At 43.1% G+C, this 20,135-nt stretch overlaps 1 protein-coding gene across 3 annotated transcripts in view; it reads right to left on the reverse strand.

Moving 5' to 3' along the window:
* Nucleotides 1-7,348: 7,348 nt before the first annotated feature.
* The window catches only part of ADARB2 (adenosine deaminase RNA specific B2 (inactive)), a 303,538-nt gene continuing 290,751 nt past the window's right edge, over nt 7,349-20,135 (reverse strand). For all 3 annotated transcript variants that reach the window (XM_072925331.1, XM_030264306.4, XM_072925332.1), the window contains 3 exons: nt 17,580-17,761; nt 12,338-12,516; nt 7,349-10,680 (listed from right to left, as the gene is read on the reverse strand). In XM_072925331.1, the coding sequence (XP_072781432.1) occupies nt 10,504-10,680; nt 12,338-12,516; nt 17,580-17,761 (538 nt within the window). In that variant the 3' untranslated portion in view covers nt 7,349-10,503. The remainder of the gene's footprint in view (nt 10,681-12,337; nt 12,517-17,579; nt 17,762-20,135) is intronic.

Below are 20,135 nucleotides of genomic sequence, written 5' to 3' on the forward strand. Positions count from 1 at the left end.
GGCTATTAGAGGAATGACAATAAATTTTGGTCTCTTTGATCAGGACTGGAGTTTAACCAACATTTCTAAAGTCATTAATGTGTTATGCCTCCCCCAGGCTAATGATTTGATTACCATGTAAATGTACTGAAGCCAAACACTTCAGCTATACATTATGGATGATGGATAGAAAGTTTTGAGAAAATACATGTTGTACTAAATACACTGGAAACACAGAGGATGTCAGATAGCTACTGGCAGGCAGGGAGAGACAGAGAACTGCAGAATCACAGAAGATCCCAAGCTGGAATGGTCCCTTAAGGATCATGAGTCCAACTCCCTGCTTCTTGCAGGGCTACCTAAAATTAAATCACATGAGTAAGAGCATCATCCAAAATATTGATGAAAACCTGCACAGGTGCCTCTGTAACTTATCTCTTATGACTAAATCCTTGCACTGAAGGGCTGTTGATCCCTCTGTGAGATCAGAGCAAGCTGCCTCAGCCCCTCAGACCCACTGTGGTCCTGTAAGCAGCTGTAAAAGCAAAGTACAACCAGAAACTTTATTTTAGATCAGTCCTGAGCCTAGAAGTGTTGAAGAACCATGGAGAGTCAAGTCCAGCTCCCACCACCTTGGATGCTTCCCCATGGCTTGCCTGTGTGGTGGGGACTGGAGTGCTGAACTGCCTCTGGACAGGAACTAGAATGTGTTTGTCTTAGCTTTGGTTCTCATTTACCTCCATATACAGTTATATAATGCCAACAAACTCTGTGGGATTTTATCTTTGTGAGGTTTTAGTCTTTCTTTCTTTTTCTGATATGCCAAAAAATATGAGTTATATCATGATGTGTTAATATTTGTGCCTATTATAAGATATGTGTATGTATGCATATGTTGATAATACAGTTGTTACTAATGTACTGTAGCTATCACATAACATAACACAATATGGCAAATTAATAGATCTTACAGTTAAATGTTCCACAGTGCATTTTAATATGTTTTATCTTAAACCATTTCTGGCTTGCTGCTATATTTTTTTTTTCTTTCCCAGGTCAATTTGTATTGAAAGGAAGTACTTTAGTGCTTTAGTGCCAGCAGTTCAAATGATCCAATGTGTTCTTGCCACCAGGCTGAGTCAGACATTGTGCTCCTCATAGGCTTTTGTCTAAAAGTGCTGCAAAACCAGATTCCTCAGCCTTCCCAGGCAATTGATTCCTCAGGGCAGTTGAAGAAATGATGGTGCCTGAGCTGATCCAGAGCAGTGCACACCATCTGTAGCTCACCAGGGCAGAGCCTTTATCCTCACAGGTTCCACACTGGTGGTTCAGGAAGGCTTATGGAGGAGGAAGGTGTTTGCCCAAAGGGTGCGTGGCCTGTCAGAGGCACTTCTCACCTGCAGGACTTTGCTGTGGTCACCTTGACACTCTGTGCCTCAGTTTCCCATCAGGAAACTGTTCACTACTGTTCCCATCTGTACTGTTCACTACTCTGGTAAGGACATTGAATGTACTACAGCTAAAATGGGTCTATTTGGAACTAAAAACATGTGAGTAATTCCAGTGTTATTTGTAAGTGCTTTTCAGTTATGTGCGCTCATAGGGAGGTTTGGGTGGATGGTCTGAGTGTAGACAGAGGGGGCAAGGGGACCTGTGTTGGCAGTGTGGTCCCTTTGCCTGCCTTCCTTCCTTTCAGCCCACTCCACCATGTTGTCCACTCTGGTAGCATATCCCAGGATAAAAGAGAAACAAAAGGGTACCAGGTGTGCAGCAGGATCAACTTTCCTGCTCTGCACCACTGGGCACTGGCCTGGACTCCAGTGTCAGAGATTTGGGGGCAAATACATTCTTCAGAGGCACTCCTGGCTTAAATGGAAGTAAAACTACTGCTGAAACATCAGGACATACACTCTTGTATCCCCTTTTCTGGGACAGGAGTCACTGCCCAGCTGACAGGTCACTGAGCACCAATGTCCTAGTTCAGCACATAGAATGGAGTACTTCAGCAAAAGTATATAAATATAGGTATATAAATATGCACATATAAACTTATATTCTTGCCAAAGCTATTAGCCCATGGGCAGCAGAAGCTCCTTGGAGACAATGAAGGCTTTTCCCTTTGGAAAGCAAACCAAAGGACAGCCCTGCCAAGCTGGAGGCAGCTGGTTTGTCAGCTCACTTTTCCTGGGCAGCTCCTGCCATTTCCCTGGCTCAGGCTGCTGCTGGCAATGCTTGGGGAGAAGGATGCGAGTGACTGAAGGGCTCTAGTCTGTTAATTTATATTAATGAATATAAATTAATGCGGTTTTCTTTTCTCTGGCTTGCAGATATGAAAGGCCACTGTGACTCAGAAGCACGATCTGTCTTGTCACACGTTAGTCCCCTGTGGTGGAGGCTCCCATCAGAGGGTGAGGAGCTGGCAGCAGGGCTGGGTGGAGGCAAAGGACCCTGTACAGCTCTGCAGCTGCTGCAGCCGTGAGACAAAGCAGCAAGTGACAACCCAAGTAATCTCCACACCCAGCACCTCTGCAGCAACCTGTGCCTGTGTGGCTTAGGACCCCTCCAGCAGTAAAAATGACGGGTTAGGGGGTAGAAAGTGTCAAACTATGCAGCCAGTAATAAGAGTAACAGTTGAACTCTTGCAAACCTCCCTGAAAAAGATGCAGAGAAGTGCTGTGTTTAAGGTGTATTTTTAGCTTGCTTTACTGTTTCTCCATGTGTTGTTCTACATTTATCTATATTAGCAGCAGGCACTTGGCAGTGCTAGCAGGGGAACACAAAAGTGCCTGACCTCAGTGGCACCACGGCTCTGTAAACAGTAGATTTGGGACATCACTGTGCATCTTTCTGCCAGGTAAATTTGTAATGAGAGTTGGCAAGGAGAAAGACTCAGCAGTGAAAAACTGAGTATGTTTATGGAAAATTAAGTTGCTTTTATGAACCTGGTCCTGGGACAGAACTGCACTGCTGTGATGGGTGTGGGGGGACCACTCTAATTTTCCTTTCTATCTTCCCAGGAAAGTTTTGTCTAATCTTACCTGCAGCGACCGAATACAGCTTTTTTTCCCATGAAACTGTGGGAAGAATGACAAGGGAGGGGAGAAATTAGCAGCAGGACTATAATATGGCACTCCCTGGCCAATCCCATAACCACTAAAATGCTTCACCAGTTTAATGTCATTTCACAGGGTAATCTTCAGGGCAGCCTTGTCTGGAGACACTCGCAGGCTGATTCGGTGCCCAGTGGTGCAAATCATTGAGTTGCTCTGTGAGAGCACAAGGAGAGGGAGTGATGAAATATTTTCATGTACCTTTATCCTGTGACCTTAACCCCCAATTCCCTTCATAAACGGAATACTACTCAGTTGCAGTACTCTAAGTCCTTTGAAATCCTTTGCATTTAGCTGGCAGATGAACAATCCCATAGTGTAGTGAGCCAAAATAGTTTTTTCTTGCATTTCACTGACATTTTTTGGGATAGAGTTATCTCCACATCCCTCCTTGAGTGAAAAAGGGGTTATTTTCAGAATGATTCAGTCTTCACTTTTGCCACAGTTCTCCAAGAAAGATCAGCAGGTGATGAGACAAATAGATGTACAATTTAGCTACTTCTGATCTCTGCCTCACCCCTTAAGTAACTGCAAAAGAAGATAAAAGAATATTTTAGGAAAGCTGCACACAGAAAACAGAGCTGAACTTGTACAGCAAATGTTCTAAACAATGAGAAAGGTTCTTCAAATGTATTTTCCCTTGTTAGAGGGTCAAAGAGGTACTGGGTCAGATGGAAAAAAAAAATCTGGGAAATGCTGAGCCACCACAAGGAAGCTCTAATGCAAAGGCTCAGATGGCAGTGATGTATGATTTTGGTTTTCCAGTGTGCACAGAAGTGTCAGGGCTAGGAACGAAGATTTGGCACAAAAAAAAGATTCACATGGCCTTAATACTCTTAGCTCTCAGGCTGAAACATGAATTTGGTATTTACTTACCTTTTGTTGCCAGTAAGGACCCTTTTAATGTTTTCAATGGCAGCAAAGTTATGTTAAGAATAAAATCCCTCAGCAAACATCTAAATAGGTTCAGTATATGTTAATTTAGTCAGGCACTAAAACTTATGGCTGGAACAACTTTTTTCCATAGTTTGAAAATATTCACTATAACACCAAAAACAGGTTAGCATATACATATACATACATACATACATACATACATACACACACACACACACACACACACACACACACACACACACACACACAGACACACACATATATATATATATATGTACTGTATCCTTTTCTTAAAGCCTGGTAGCATTAATGCACAAAAGACATCTTTCTGTGACAGGGAATAGTCACTGGTTTTTACAATGGAGAAACAGAAAGTCCTGTGGCTTGCAGACACTTTGACTGGAGTCACCTGGAGACCCTTGAGGAGAAAAGTTCTCCACATCTCTTTGACACAGTTTTAAGTGGCACAAATCATCTTGGAGACACTTTTCTCTGTGCAGGGAATTTAGGAAATGGATTCAAGCTAAACACCTATCCTCTGGGTGGATGAAGTGGTTAAGGTGAAAATGATCCTGGAACAAAGGAGGTTTTTACTGTGGTGAGAACTTGTTACCTGGAGGGAAAGTGCTCCCTCCTCTGGGGGTCTTCACTTGTTCATCTCTTCCTCTCTTCTGAGGGTAAAATCTAGACAAGAGCCTAAGTCTGCTCTGTTCCCAGGTGAGCATCCCCAAAACAGCTATGTTATCAATTCTTTATAGTTCTCTCTCATGCCAAGAGGTTATTAAATTATAATCACAAATAATGTAGCTTTTTCTGTAATTATGAAATTATATAAACTTGAGACACATCCTCTGCATACAACTGGCTCATTTTTTGGGATTACAATTCTTGGCTGTCCCTTTTGCCAACAGCCTGAGGGGTTTATCAGTTGATAATCTCCCACTGAAACCTAAGATTTAGGAGCAGGTCCCACTGTTCTATGTCATGGTCAGGATTTTAGGAGTTTGTGGTGTGAAAGGAATGCTGTTGTTATTCCTGAAAATACTTCCCTTTACCACTGAGACATGAACAAGCCATTTTCTTTAGAAAAAAACAATTCACTTTAGAACCCACAGTAGAAATGTGTTGTCTTATAGATCTAGAGTTAGCACTCTTAAGCGAGTATAACCCCCCGAATTTACTTGTTAAAATAAAATGAAATAAAAGCAATAACTAGTAAACAGTGTGCCATGGAAGGGAGGGCTGGGTGTAGTTGGGAAGGAAGGGAACTGCACCTACAGCTCTTCCTTCAGGGTGTGTCAAACCCAGCCTGTGCTAACACCTGAGCTGGGCTGTGAGCTTCTAAGAGATGGAGGGCACCAGTCAGTCTGTCAGAAGAGTCCAACCTGACAGCATCTACCATTCTTCACACAGCTATTTCTCTTTGCAGGAGGTACTTTTTGGTAACATTGTGTGTAAAGGAAGGAGCTGTTGCCTCTTGGCTTGGATCATTTAATGGCATTATAGGCTGTAAAGGCACCTGTTCAGGGCCAGAGGAGAATGAACAGGACCTTCTCCTTTCTGTGGCAGAACAAGACTTTAATGGTCTGGTGGAAGTAATTCTGTATTGCAAAGGAAGTTGATAAAATAGAACATAAACTTCTCTAATAGAGGATTTAATTACCAGGAAAGCCAGGTTGAATAAAGCATTTGAGCAGAACTATTTCACTGCTGTAAAGGCAATAATTATTAATCCCCCTTTTCCAAGCCATGTCATTTATTCAGGAGGCATTGGAGTAGTAAGAAGCCATATGTCTCTATGTCTGCATTTGCTAGTATGTATTTGGGTTGTTTGATTTTTCTTTTTTTTCCTTTTTTTTTTTTTTTTTTATTTTCATCCAAGAAGACTGTCACTACCCTTTAAAAAGTCTCAGACTTTACTCAGATTTCTAGCTATCCACATGATCAAGCTGAAACCAGCCAAACTAATCAGGTCTCAGGGCTGGGCAATAGGCACAATGGTAATGAATCACAAAGCTTTAAAAGCTCTTAGATAGCTGTTTCATTCTTCAACACACGAGTATGACTATCAAGGTCTAACTGCAGCAAAAGGACTTATTTATTTTGTTTCAGATGCAGGCACTTCTGTGAAGCCCTCTATTAGTCAATATATCAGCTTGTTCATGTTTTATTCTGCTGTTTTTCCAATATACAGTTGAAAAAGAAGTAACTGTGCCTGGTGATGCTGGGGTGTACACTGTAAAGTTTTAAATGAAGTTCAGGTGGTTACCCTTTAAATTTAACGGGATTAAACATGGAATCCATCCCTACAGTTTGCCCTCATGACTGCTCTGTAGTTTGTGTCACAGTGTGTGCCATGGTCAAGCAGCAGCAGCTGCAGCTCAAGGCAAAAGTCCACCATGGCTGTGATGGATTTGGGTCAGCTCACAGTGACTTTTTTCCACACAAGCAACTTCACCTTGCCAATTCTTTCTTCTCCCTGCCTCTCTTTATCCTGTCCCAATACCTAATGACATAGATCTGAGGAAATGAAACTGCAACAAAGTCTTAGCTTGAAAATAAAGCTATGGACAGCACCTGCTGGGGAAGGAAACCCATGGGATGGTCTGTGAGAGTCTAGCACTGACTTCTTCAACAGGAGCAAGCAAAGACCTGTGGGGCAAGTGAGCTCGTGGGGCTCCCTGTGAGCTGTCAGGCTCAATTTCATCTTGGAACCTCATCTTCACAGAGGGAAATTTCTTTCTTGAAAATTTTTGCTGTTGGTGTGTTCGTGTTTTCACAGTGGCTGCTGAAAAGCTTTGGATGTTTTGGTGACACCAGTGATCTCTATAAGGACTGGCAAAGGGAAATGGTCTCCAGGTTAAACATTTGTGGGCATGGTGTTGTTTGGGCTCACTGTGAGTTTAGTCTGCTGTGGCTGAATACTGATTGTTCAAAGAATGATCCAAAGCCATTCCATCAATGAAGCAGAAATCTGCAGATATGTTGTGACCTTTTGTTCATCACTTGCATTTTCTTAACAGCTTTCTGCAGCAAGTCCCATGCAGTGGGTTTGAAAAAATGTATTAAATTTTATTAAGAAAGATCTTTGAGAGTAATGTGGAAGGATCAAATTAGAGATGTATCCAGCTCACACTTCTTCAGGTAAATACTGTGTCCTTTTATGGCTTCATCTACATGAGCAGGCACATCCCTCTCTCAACACAAATGTGTGGTTCCCACACTGCATCATATCCAAACTGAACAAGAAGATATCTGTAGCTGTACAGTAGGTGCGTGTGTAAAAAATACATACTAGCATTTTGGAGCACATTCCATTTGATTGCTAAGTCATAGTGAAAAATGGTCAATAAACAGTGAAAGAACAATTTTACTTGGCATTTTATTCACTTAACAGAAACATTCACTTATCAGGTATCACTGAAGTGCAATTTACAGAACTTAGCAGCAAATTCACATATGTAAATTCAGATTTATTTTCTTTTGTCATATTTTTTGTTTATTTTTTTTTACAAATATTACAAATGTACATCCATTAGTACAGTATTGCCATTCACTCATGCATGTTATGTACAGAATCTTCACTAAAGAATTACTACTGATCAATTTTTCCTTTGCTTCAGGAAATGCTGTGTGTCAGTCATGTGTGCTTCTGGGATGATGTCCCATCACGCTGTTGTTGCACATAATGAGAAGTAGATATTTAAGGTCATATTCAACCCTAGTGCCAGCAGGTGCAACTCCACTGAGATCAGCTGATGCCCACTTGCAGCAGGGACTCAGATTGGTCCCCACTACTAAACTCATTTTGGCAGCTGAATCCAGGGTTGCATTTATGTATTTCCTGCAACAAAGGATCATTTCATCCTGCCACACTTTTTTCTATGTCCTTAAAAATAACCAGGCGTGGTGCTTTGTTGTCACAGTAGCTGCAACACCAGCCTGGTGGAACTATAATGCATCAGTTGGGTTGAAATCATGCCATGGCTGGAGGAGGATGGGTGAGGGCAGGGGGATGTAAGGAAGAGCCATTGAGGTCTCATGTGTGCTAGACAAGGACTAACTCAGAGAGGAAAAGCAGAAGACATGCTTTCCCCTGCTCTGTGGATCTCTGCATGAGAAACCTTGTCTTCCTCTCTGGCTGCCCTGTGGTTTCTCTTCCTCGGTGGGAGCAGCCAGAGCCCCGGAGGCCACCACAGCCAATGTCCCCTGCAGCCTCTCCCACACCTCCAGCCACGGGCTGGCCCCTGCCCACTGCCCCTCGGGCACATCTGCTGCCCAACCACACTGGAGATCTGCAGCGACAGCTGTGTTAGAGGACAGGACCATGTGCAGGTACCTGGAAGCTCCAGAAGGTGCCAAAAGTATTCAAATGTTAATCAGAAGAGCTGTCAAAGTGGTCAAAGTATTGACAAAGTGGTTACCACAAAGTGTTTCCATTATTGAAAAGACTCAGTTTTTGGTTGCTTTTTTTTTTTTTTTTTAAGCTATTTCTACTCTAAGGATATTTTTTTAAAATATTTTTGGTAGTTAATATGGAATGTATTATTTTGTTGAAAAGGTTTCCAGAAGGGGAGAGCTTTGTTTTACCTAATTTAAAAATTCTAGTTTATCACAATTGTTTTTATACAAGACACTATAGATACATCTTGTAGTTTATAATCTAAAAATAAAATCTCATCAAAATACTGTAGCTATTCTATTGTGGGCATCAATAAACAATGTATTTACTGTATATGGCTCTCCAAACATGATAAACCCTATACAAAGAGCATCTATCTTTATTGATAGGAACAGTTTCCCGTGTAAAGGAAATTACATGGAAAAATATGAGCCTTGTGTTGTTTGAAAAGTAACTCAGCTTGACAGGTCTGAGAAAATACCAAGACAATTATCACAAATCAGTAGCAGCATGTTATATACAGATTTAAAGACAATCACAGGAATAAAAAGAAAACAGTAGTTATATACCCGCAAATCCTGTCATCTAAAAACCCAGGAACTTAGAGAAATGTACAGGGCGTTTGAAGGTTGGTTTTGCAGTGGGACTACCAAAGCTCAGTTCTCCCATGATTGTATCTTGTGCATTCTGATGAGGTTTGGGATGGTTCAAAGATGAGATTGTATCAGACCCAGCCCAGTTATGAAGAAAATATTTAAATGTTGGGTGATCCTTGTCTCCTAAGTGAAAAACCCATCTGCTTTTCAGGCTGCAGATGAGCATGATGAGTAATAATAACACTTGGCATTTACACAGAGCTAGAATCTGAAAGCTCATGCGTTAAGTAAGACCCAAACCTGTGGTTGCCTCTGCTGTGCTTGTGTCAATTGGACTGTGTGGAGAGGTAAAACCCACTGCAAGAGTGACAAAATCTGTTTTACACTGTTGCATATGACCAGAGCATTTTGATCCTGCCAAGTTCCTTAGATGTGAAGCAGTTATTATTATCCCCATTCAACAGGTGGACAAGCTGAGGCAGAGAACAGCCAAGCAACAAATGTGCTCTCTTGTCTGGGGATGTCTTACTTGTGGGTACCCAACCTGGTGATTGTTCAGATGCATGGAGCATCCCGAGCTCACACCCACTTAATTCAGAGCTCTGGGTCATCAGGAGAGACCTGAGGCTCTGGGTCCTGCTGCAGCCTGCCTGCCCTTAGGTAGCTGAGCCAGGAGCATGGTCACACTGCTCCTCACTGGCAGCCCCTGCGGAGCTGTGCACCCCTGCAGGCAGCACGGGGGTGAATCGCCCCCTTGACAAGGATCTGCATCCTGGCTGGTGTCTGAAAGGCATGTGAGATTAACTGGGCCAGACAAGTAAAATTTGCAGCATGCAAATTGTGACTAGAGTTGAAGATTTGTTGTGAAGTGGCTTGTCCAAGGTGTCAGAGGGAATAAGTGTAAAAACCAAGGGCATCCTGATGCTAGCTTTGTGCTCAGAGCCAGCAGTGGAAAAATCAGTTAAAAAATGCTGCATTTCTTTGAGGTCCAAATTTTTTGTCACAGATTTAGGCAGATTACAGGATGATTTTTGCATAGAGGTTAGGAACCTTTTTTTTGGATGATTATGGATGCTCTGAGACCTGCTGTCATGCTGTGTGCCTGGGGTACTTACATCTCTGCTCACTATTTTCCATTATTCAGTGATGACTTTTGCACTGATTGTGTGAGAGAAAACAAAAGTCTATTTTGGATCAGGCAGGTGGCCCACTAACACCTCAAATCAGTAATAACCAACAGCAATAAACAATAAAAAGCAGAATTTTGATGGGGGGTGGCATTATAATTTGGGCAGGTACATTCTTGGGAAGGGATCATGAAAAAGCGGTTTTCTAAAGTTGAGTTCAGTGCATCAGACACATTTCTACTTATGTATTTCCAATACAGGATTAAAAGCAAATATTTCCATGGAGGTTGCTATTAAATCTCAAACTGCTTCAATTGTCTCCGCTCATACGTCCTGCCTCGCCTTCTCTCCAGGTGGTTTGATCCAGTCGTGTAGAAAAGGTGTGGAGGGATTTACACAGTTAGTAGAAACTGATCTTGCTCTGGGGGTTTCTTCACCCAGGTGCCCAGGCCAGCTCTCTGAAATGCTTTAAACAGCTGCTGCTTAACAGACTGGTACGTCTGAGCCACCAGCTTTGCCTCGCTGTACACTGATGGCATCTCTCCATGGCTTGGTACTCGTGTGCTCAGCTGCAGAACAAAAATCAGGGAAGGGAAAAAAAAAACAAAAACCCAATCTGTGAGCCAAAAGAAACAGGAGGCTTCAGTAGCTGTATAATCTTCCTGTCTACATTTCATAAGCAATCATTGTGCTTTGTGTGTTTGCTTTTGGTTTAACAACCAGAAAGCCAGGGAAGCAATAAATGCTGGTGACATAGGTTTGAGCCATTGTGGGCAGGAAAGGGGTGAACAGCTCTGCCTTGGAGTGGGCATAGGCAGTAGCAAGTGTTGGTCTTGGTGTGCTCTACAAAGGCAGAATGCTACTTCTCAGGTAAGATGATTTTTATGGACAAAACTGAAATAAATCCTTTCTGGAGATCTTTAAAGCATGTGCTCCTTTAAAAAAATTTAGCCTGGGAAGTGGCGCAGCTCAGTGCTTCCAAGTAATGCCCAGACACAGAAAAAGAAGGGTTGTCTTCCACACTCTCCCATTTCCCCTCTGTAGTCTGTTATTGTTGGGAATGCTGTGAAATATGTCCAGGACAGGGCAGAAAACAGGCATCAGGGTTTGTGCTGGTGTGGGAAAACTGAGTGCTTTGTTGGAACACTGGAGCCACCCATGAGGAGCTACCTCGAGCAATGTCAGGTGTGCAGTGCCTCTGGAAGGACACACAGGAGGAGCACTCTTTGCTCTGCAGAAGGACTAAACAAACTCCTCTGATGTGCCCAAGTCTCTACCATGCCAAACCTTGTAGGGAAAGGCACTCTCAAGGCAAACAGCTGATGAGCAAACAGCTCTTTTCCTTGTCTCTATACAGGAGAGATGCTGAGAGGCAGATTAAAGGAGAAGGTGAACATGCAGCCTGCAATAAGCTGCTTCTGTCTGTGTGTGCCAGCACTCTGTGGGACTCTACTGGCTGGAGATGTACTGGTCCAGTCAGCAAGGGAGGGTGACATTGCCAGCCTGGGTGTCAGTGGGCACAAGCTGGCCTGGCAGCAGTGGCTTCTCTCTGGCTGCCTCTTTGTTCCCTTTGTTCCCCAGAGGTAGAGAGTGATGCCTTTATTAAATCCTTGTTTTGTCAAGGGCAAAGTGCCCTGCTCAGCCACAAGTTACTCTCTCCTGCTCACTGCAATCTCATCCCTGGTGTGAGCCAGAAGCAATCCAGCTCTCCCAGCCATAGCTCCAGCCACGGCCCCAGTTTTGTTTCTGTGAGGATCCCTCTGTTCTGGGGGTGGCAGGAGTGCTTTGTGCCTCTCTTCCTACCTGCTGTGCAGGAAATAGGCTGGGACCTGTGTCACCACACTGTGACCAAGCCCTGGGCACGCAGACCAGTTGGTCTCTTCTGCTCCCGACAAGGCTCAGGGTTGCTTCTAGGACAGATTATGCCACTGCCTAGGATGCAATGAGTGCCACCAGCCTCTGCATTGCAGAGCAGAACAATCCCTTTGGGCTTGTGCTCAAACCTGCCCGCCCTGCCAGCTCCTTTGCCTTCCCTATTGACTTTGTTGGTGGAATTGTCTCCAACCTCCCTCCCCACCATCACTCTGTCTTGTTTGTTTCTACTCGTTTCTCAGCAGGAAAGAGCTTTTGGCACTTAATAACATAATTTTTTCTTGTCTTCATCTTCTCTCACTCTCCATGGACTGCAGACAGCTACTGCTAAGCCTGTGAGCACAGCAGACCCACCTTGCCGTGCAGCTTGGCCCAGCGAGTGAAGAACACGTGCTTGCAGAGCCGTGAGGGAGCCCCGCAGCTCCTCTTGCCCGTGGTGGCGTTGAGCACCTCCAGCTCCGCGCTCCCCATGACCCAGTTCACGCTGAAGCCCGGGGACTTCCCGGGCTGCCGGGCGTCGGCGTGGCTCACCCCTGCAGGAGAGAGGGACACCAGTAAGCTCCAGTGCTTGCTTGGAGGCTGCTCCTGGGTTGTCCTGGCACAGGAGACACCTCCAGTGGACCGCTGGCATCGTGCCCTGCACGTGCTCTTGTCACCATCGGTTAAACTTTACCAGAACAAGTGCCTTGGGGAGACATAACTTAGCAAATCCTATAGATTTTTTTCCACCTTGTAAGCAAACTTTCCATTACCCCAAGGAAAGCCTTTGGATTGGAATGTGAGCTGTTGGCAGCAGTGTGATGGTTTCTGAGTGAAATCTTTCACAAAGACTTTAATGGGATAACAGGTTTTTACAAGGAATTAAGCAGTACAGTGCTTTGGTCATGAGTTCCTTCAGGTGCGCTTCCCACAGTCCTGCATATTTATCTGCTATTAACTCCTGGGGCCTTTGCTGTGGGGAGATGTCTTGACCCCAGGGGATAAGAAAATACAAAACTTCATCATCACAGAGAGAGAGATTATAAGATGCAAGGTAATAATGACCTTGTAGACATCACAGACTTGCACAGAACACTCTTGGTCCCCACCTTGTGTCTGCCTACAAGATTCCAACTGTGTACTGGAGCACCAATTTCTTCATCAGTTAAGTTGCATTCTAATGGTGATATCTGGGACATCTTTAAGTGGAATGCATCATATGTAATTTTAGACAGCTGCAATAATGATGTTTACCTGGGATGACTGCATGACCTTAGTGCCATTCACATGGCAAATTTTGGACATCTGAGCCCAATACTGAGCCAATGCATTCATGGGTGAGATCTCCTTAGCTCTAAATGCAGACCAGGGCTACAAGGTCAAGTAGGGGTGTATACATGAGTTATTTTTAATCAGGTAAATTTTGGTCTCTTTTTAACTATTTACTGTAGCTCAGCCTTTCCTTGACTCTTGTTGCTTTTTCATTTCTTGCACCTGAAACCGGGGAATGATTAGTCTTTGCAAGAAAATAAGAGGAATAATGAAAGTGGTTGGCTTATTTTCCAGCACAGCACAAATGCAAACAAGTGAGCTCTGCCTTGCCCTGCTCATTAGTGCTTTTGCAGTGAAGAATCAACACCGGGAGCTTCCAAGGCTGGAAAACTCAGAGTGACCTGAAGCACTTTGAATATTTTTGAAAACATGGACCTTGGATAACGTGTCTGGACCCAGTTGTTGTGTCCCTCTGCTAATTTGCTGTGTGGGCCACTAGCCTGCAGACCTGGACAACAAAAGCCACTGTGTTGAGCAGCAGGTGAGGATTGTGCTGGTGGGCAGGAGCTGCCTGGCACAGCCACCCAGCAGAGGCCAGTGCCAGGACTGGGTCTGTGATTCCAAATGGCAGCTCCTGCCTGCAGCAGCTCCAGCGACAGATCATAGTTTCATTCACTGCTTTCACTGCTGCTGGGTGCTGGGTGGAGGGCAGCAGAGAGAGGTCCCTTGCCTTTTCTGCTGAGAGGGTTTTAAAGAACTTTTGCAGAGAACAAGAAGCGCTAATATGGGCTGTTCAGAGAGAAGGAGATTAAAGAAAAGAGATCAAACCCCTCCTTTCCAAAGTGCCCTTGCCCAGAATCTCATTTTCAAAACAGATGCATGCCATGAGCATCGGCTAGTGTGAGGCAGAATGGGAGGAGATGGGAACTTGTGGGAATGCTGCACCCACCATTGAACGTGTTGAGATTGGAAAGCTCCTGAAAGACACCTCGGGAGAAGTGGAGGGCTGTGCAGGGTCTGTCTGGCCAGGATGCTGCCTCTGCAGGCAGCTGCTGCATCCTGCCTGGAGCCTCTCGGCATCATGAGAAGTGATACCACCAAGGGACATGCCCCCTCTCTCCCCGTCCCCTCTGCCCTGGGAGGGAGCTTCTAGAGCCAAATGGAACTTAGCACACACACACAGAGAAAGGTGGCCTCTGAAAGGAAAAAATGATATGGCAAACTCACTTTGTATTGGTGACAAAGCTGTAAATGCAGAAATCATCTCAGTCACTGGGACTGAACCTGCTACCATGTGTAGAAGAGAATTACAGCTAAGTCATAACCTCACCCAGGATTTGTAAACACATTCATGTCGTATTAATGCCTCTTTCAATTCTTTCCCCCCCTGAGATAACAGATAAGGCTGTATCTAAAACTCAGTTCACCTAGGCAACAGGATTTAAACTGAGAGCTTGAAAATCAGATAGCTCTGCAGCACTGCTCGAGCGTCTCTACACAGAACAAGATGCAAACAGATCAAAATCAGCTGTTTGACACTATGCACCACTCTCTGTCAAGATAGCACCCAAAAGCTTAGAGGATATGAGTGCCAAAAAGCATGATAGCAAATACCCTGCCATGCAAAGTTGCCACAGGACACTAAATAAATGAAAATGTTGTGAAATCCCTGACTAGAGGAAGAGAAGGAAAGGCTGCACAGAGGGGAGAGCAGGTTGTGGGTGCTCATCAGACAGGGGTTGTGAGAGTAGCCCAGGCTGCTCCCAGTGCCTGGAAACCCCTCTGGGCTCCTTTGGCTATCATGCTTTCTCTTCCCAGCTATCATATGTAAGTAAATGTATTTAGGTAAATAGAAGATATTTTCACATCCTTTTCTGACTGCAAAAGAAGAAGTTTTAAAGAAAAAAGCATGAGAGCCAGAACAGACAAATATAGAGCATGGATATATTCCCTGATAGTTGACGTTTTTATAATTAAAAAAATTTCTTCCATATTTTTCTTTTGACAAATAATTGTTTTGATTTATTTCGATAGTAATATATAATAATTATATATTATTATTATTATAAATATACTCAAATAATCTAGGTTACTGTCTCTCCTCTATGCAAAACATCCTTCTTAAAACCCACACAAAAAAGAGTACAACAGAAGACAGTTGGATTTGAAAGAAAAAGAAAAGTCTTTGCACAAATAATATGAATTTGAGTACTGTGGGATGTGACCTGAAATCTGTCTTCTTTCTCCTCTCTCTCCCAGCAAAACCTCATAACCCATCAGGATACCCTTTAAAAGAGCCTCACTCCTCAAAGGACAGGATATAAAAAAGGCATTTCTTCGAAAAATTACACCCAAGAGTAATCTCAGTGGAAGAGTGTAGCTCCATCTGGCTGGGACTGGTAGAAAACTAAGTAGAAAACCTCACTGATTATTTTTCAGTGGAGCCAAGGAGTTAATCTCAGTATACCTCATCACACACTATGACTCTCCTCTCCATTGGAATGTTTGTACTGCTATGATCAAGTGGCAAAATACCTGACACCCTTATAATTTAAGGACTCCTGCAGTCCTGGGCTGGCCTGATGTCCAAGACAAGTGTGGGAGGTGGAGTTGCCTGGCTGAGATTGTGTAGGTCTGGTCTCTAATGCATTTGGAGAAGCTTTTTCTAAGTGCCCGTCCCTTAGTCACTGGAGATGCTGCTGGCAGGGTTTCCCAGGAAAAAGTTTCCCAGGAAAAAGAATTGTAGCACAAGCCTCAGCAATGTAAATTTTAATCACCATCACCTTTCCGGCATTTGTGGAGAGAGGCAAGATTACACATAATGGCACAAAAGACAAAACACAATGCAGAGAGAGAGAGAGAGAGAGAGAAAGAGAGACAGATTCCTCCAACCACTTCTCCTGGGCTGAGGAAAACCCACAACCACAACCAAAAAGCGAAGGAAATGCTTTTCCAAACAGAAACCTCTGGAAAGGAGGAAGACAGCCCAGAAACATGCAGATATTTAAAGTAATAAAGGGCCCTCTATGATGCATTTCTTATTCCCTTGAAATCTCTGGCAACGACTCTTGGACATACATACAGGCACACTTTGGCCAAGTCTGACCTGTTGCTTTTACTCTGCCAGGCCAACCCAGCAAAGCAATAGCTGTTCTGTGGTGAAAACTATAATAAAATCCCTTTTTGTGTTCTCAATCCTTCAACATTTGAAGCGAGTTTCCACGTACATCCTACAGACACAGGGAAGTTGTGTGTGCCTTTGGTCTCAATGTATGAGTGCACTTACAGTGTGCTAGGGCTGGCACAGAATGAGGCCTGCTTTCCCAGTGGGAGATGCAGTGGCTTTCCCAGCCAGGGCTGTGTTGTCAAAATAACAACCAGATCTGGGAAATGGGGAGATATCTCCTGGTCAGCTGTGAGTTCCTTCTTCCCTACCACAGTGTCGTGTGGGAAGGAAGAGGGGGCTGAGCCGTGCCCATGCTGGACCAGGGCAGGAGGAACAGGTGGGGACATAAACTGGAAGGGGAGTGTGGATCACAGCTTACTACTCACTTGATTGCAGTCTTTGTCCAGCTGCATTGAAGAGTTAAAAATTGGAGATCAGCTGGTCAGAAAAGGATAAGCCTTTTGACCTGTTCACTTCACAACACATACACCCACATTACACTTGCCAGATGTACTAAACCACACAGAACCTGAGAATTTCCCCAGTGGCTAAACTATCACTTCTGTCCCAGTCAAACAAATTTTTTCACAAGGACATAAAAAAAAAACTCCATGAAACAGATAAGGTATAGACCAGAACTCTCCTTACTGAGGAACCTGGAGGACTTAGAAAGGTAATGGGGTACTCTACTAAAATGTCCTGACCTCCCAGCTCTGTGACACTGACATCATATTGATGTCTCAGGGAATCCTCCCACAGAACAATGATCAAAGATTAAAATAAGGATCTAATCTGGTGCAGAACTGGTGTCTCTCAGCATTCACATGCCTCATGAGGACCTGAAGACAGTTAAACCTAAAATTTACTGAAAGCTTCCCTCTGGTTTCTAGAAATGTTTTACTTAGTCATACTTTTTTTGTTTCCACTCTGAGTGTTCAGTGTACAGTGGTTGTTTTCCTAGTCAGCATGTATCCATTAATGATCCTTTTTCGTGGCTGCTGCTATTGAAAGAGGATTTAAACACATTGATTTCGTCATTCTACAAATCCATATTCTTCAGGAAAAGAAAAAAGGGTGTAAATTAATGCAAACAAAAAGCATTCCTGTTGGTCAGCAGCATGACTAGAGATGGGAGGGGGGATTATTTGCCTTGCAGGCGGGGGTGTGCTTAGTGCTTACCACTGAGAAGCAGCTGATTGCGCCGGTAGGAAGCTGGCAGCTGACCAATGTCCTCTATCCTATGGCTCATCACCCGGGAGAGGTGACCAGTGTGGTACAGGCTTCCCACAATGATGCTGTGCAAGTACATGGGTTCGATGAAGGAGCTGAGCAGTGCGCCTTGGAGCCCAAGGATGTTCCACCTGAAAAAAAATTTCAGGAGCAATAAGACACACGGGTGGAGGAATGGCCATATTGGAGCTACTCTGGGAAAATCAGCAAATGCAGCACATGGGTTAGAGGGATGAGGGATGAAACTATTCCTGTTCCTGTCCTATGATACAGAAAGCACTCTTGGGTTATTATACACCCATGGGCTGATTGCCCCTCCAGGAAGATTTGAGATTACTGTGGTGCTATTCACTTAAGGGATGTATTTCCATCTTGTATTGCTGCAAACAGAGGCTTCCTATCGAGGTGTTCTTTCTAAAAGCATTTTGTGCTTGATGGATGTTCATTTACCATGTCTCTAGCAGAATTTTATTTTTTCCCTGCATCTATAGCATTTCACTTGCAATGTTAGAACTAGAATGAGAGCTGTTGTTATTCTACCTTTATTTGCTGCTTAAGTACCATCTGCATGTCATACAGCCAAGATAGCACATGACTTAGGTGGCCAAAATTCCCCCAAAATCTTTGAATGTCTCATAGGCTGACATTTCTTTGCAGAAATTACCATGAAGATATGAAGACATCCATGAGAATTAAATCCTGATCCTGAATAGGAAAAAGAAGAGAAGACCTGAGCTTTTAGGAAATTTATTTGTAATTGATAGCTTGACCTTCTCTAAAGTGCTCAGAGTGAGGGATACATCTCACCCTGTTGCTGTCCTAAAGGTGCAGCAGAGTGATGGTGGGAACCTTGGGGCTTCCACTTGTTGATGACTGAGACCTCCGTGCTACTGCTGGTGGAGTAGTTGCCAGAACGGTTCTGCATTTTAATAACTTATGAATTTTTACATCAAACTAGGCACAAATATGACAGCCTCCTTGCCTCTAAATTCTTCAGGGGACAGCTAATTGGTTAATGAGTGGAAAAATTAAAAAGGGGAAAGAAGTCATGATGCAGTTATCTTCTTGGCAAACCTATTTAGCTCAGCTCATCTAAGAAGTTTCCCACCACACAAATGCTAACAGGCTCTCTTACACTTGGATAATAGTTTTACATAAGTTGAACACTGTCAGTGTGTCTGAGTAGTTTTGAGTTCAGGAGTTCAAACTGAAAATGCTTAGAAAATGGAGTTTGGAGAGTATATTTGGAACTTGGTAGCTGCTGAAGGAAAGGCTATGAGATGTCTGCTATATAAGGCATCATCCAGTGGCTGCCATGCTAAATAATGTGTTTAAAGCAGCATTTCCATCAGCAGCAAGCATTATGGTGCTAATTTCTTACATCATTGTTCTTTTCATTAATTAACATTTCTCAGCCGTTAGTGCAATTATTGCAGTGCCTCTGTACTGTATGTCTCTTTTCATGATTAATAAGGAGTCATTATATTTCCCTTTCCTGAAGCAGTCAATTAACATGGAATACTTTCCATTAATTACTGAATGTTTAAAACCAGCATGCTGTACCTGGAGAGCAATCTGCTCTAGGAACCTGTGACACCAATTGCTTTTAAAAGTTCTCTTTAAATTTTATTCCAAAAACACAAGCAATTTAGCTGGCTGTATTAATTTGCCTCTGAAGCAGGGCTGTGAATGAGAAACATCTTTTAATCTCATGCAAGAAAAGGCAGCCATCTGGCTGCTGAGGATTTCAGAGTCAGACTCTCCCTGTCTCCCTCTGTAAATGCAGCCATTAAAGTAATATGTTCATCTACATAAAACTCAAATGAAATATAAAAGGTAATATTTATATACAAACAATTTAGTCCCACAATTTAAACAGTCATTGGTTTTATGAAACATTTACTTTAGTCGATCAGATTTGCATAACTTCATTTGGGGGAAAAAAAAGTGTGGTCATTTCTGCAAATCACATCACTTTTAAAGGAAGGAACTAGCTGGCTCTTTGAATAAATAACTTATCATGATGCAAAATTAATAATGCAAGCTTAAGAAACAGAGCTGAATTCATCTAACAGGACTATGCCTTCAACCAGCATCTAAGGTAAGCAGAAAATTTACACAGATACTTTTGTCCAGATGGAACTTGTAAGATATCAATGCTGTTTTCAGCATTTAAAATTTCCTTAAAAAAGCCTTACATATTTGATTGAAGGAGAGAAGAAAAGCAGCTAAACTGAAAACAACATATGTTCAACAATATTGGGATTTCAGCAATATGCACATCACAAGAAATCATCTGAGTTTTATTTACCAAAATAAGGGATTGTGTTCAGGTCATAAATTACAAGGTAATTTAAATTCATCACAAGGGATCTGTCTTTTCTTTAGAGATATTTTTCTCCCTAATTCTGGACATATTAATGTAAAAAGGGATTCAAATGTCAATGGAATTACATTATTGGAAATCACAATATAAGCATGATCAGGTCACCCCCTATGTATTGA

Source organism: Taeniopygia guttata, chromosome 2, assembly GCF_048771995.1.
Source record: "Taeniopygia guttata chromosome 2, bTaeGut7.mat, whole genome shotgun sequence".
Classification (NCBI taxonomy): Eukaryota; Metazoa; Chordata; class Aves; order Passeriformes; family Estrildidae; genus Taeniopygia; species Taeniopygia guttata.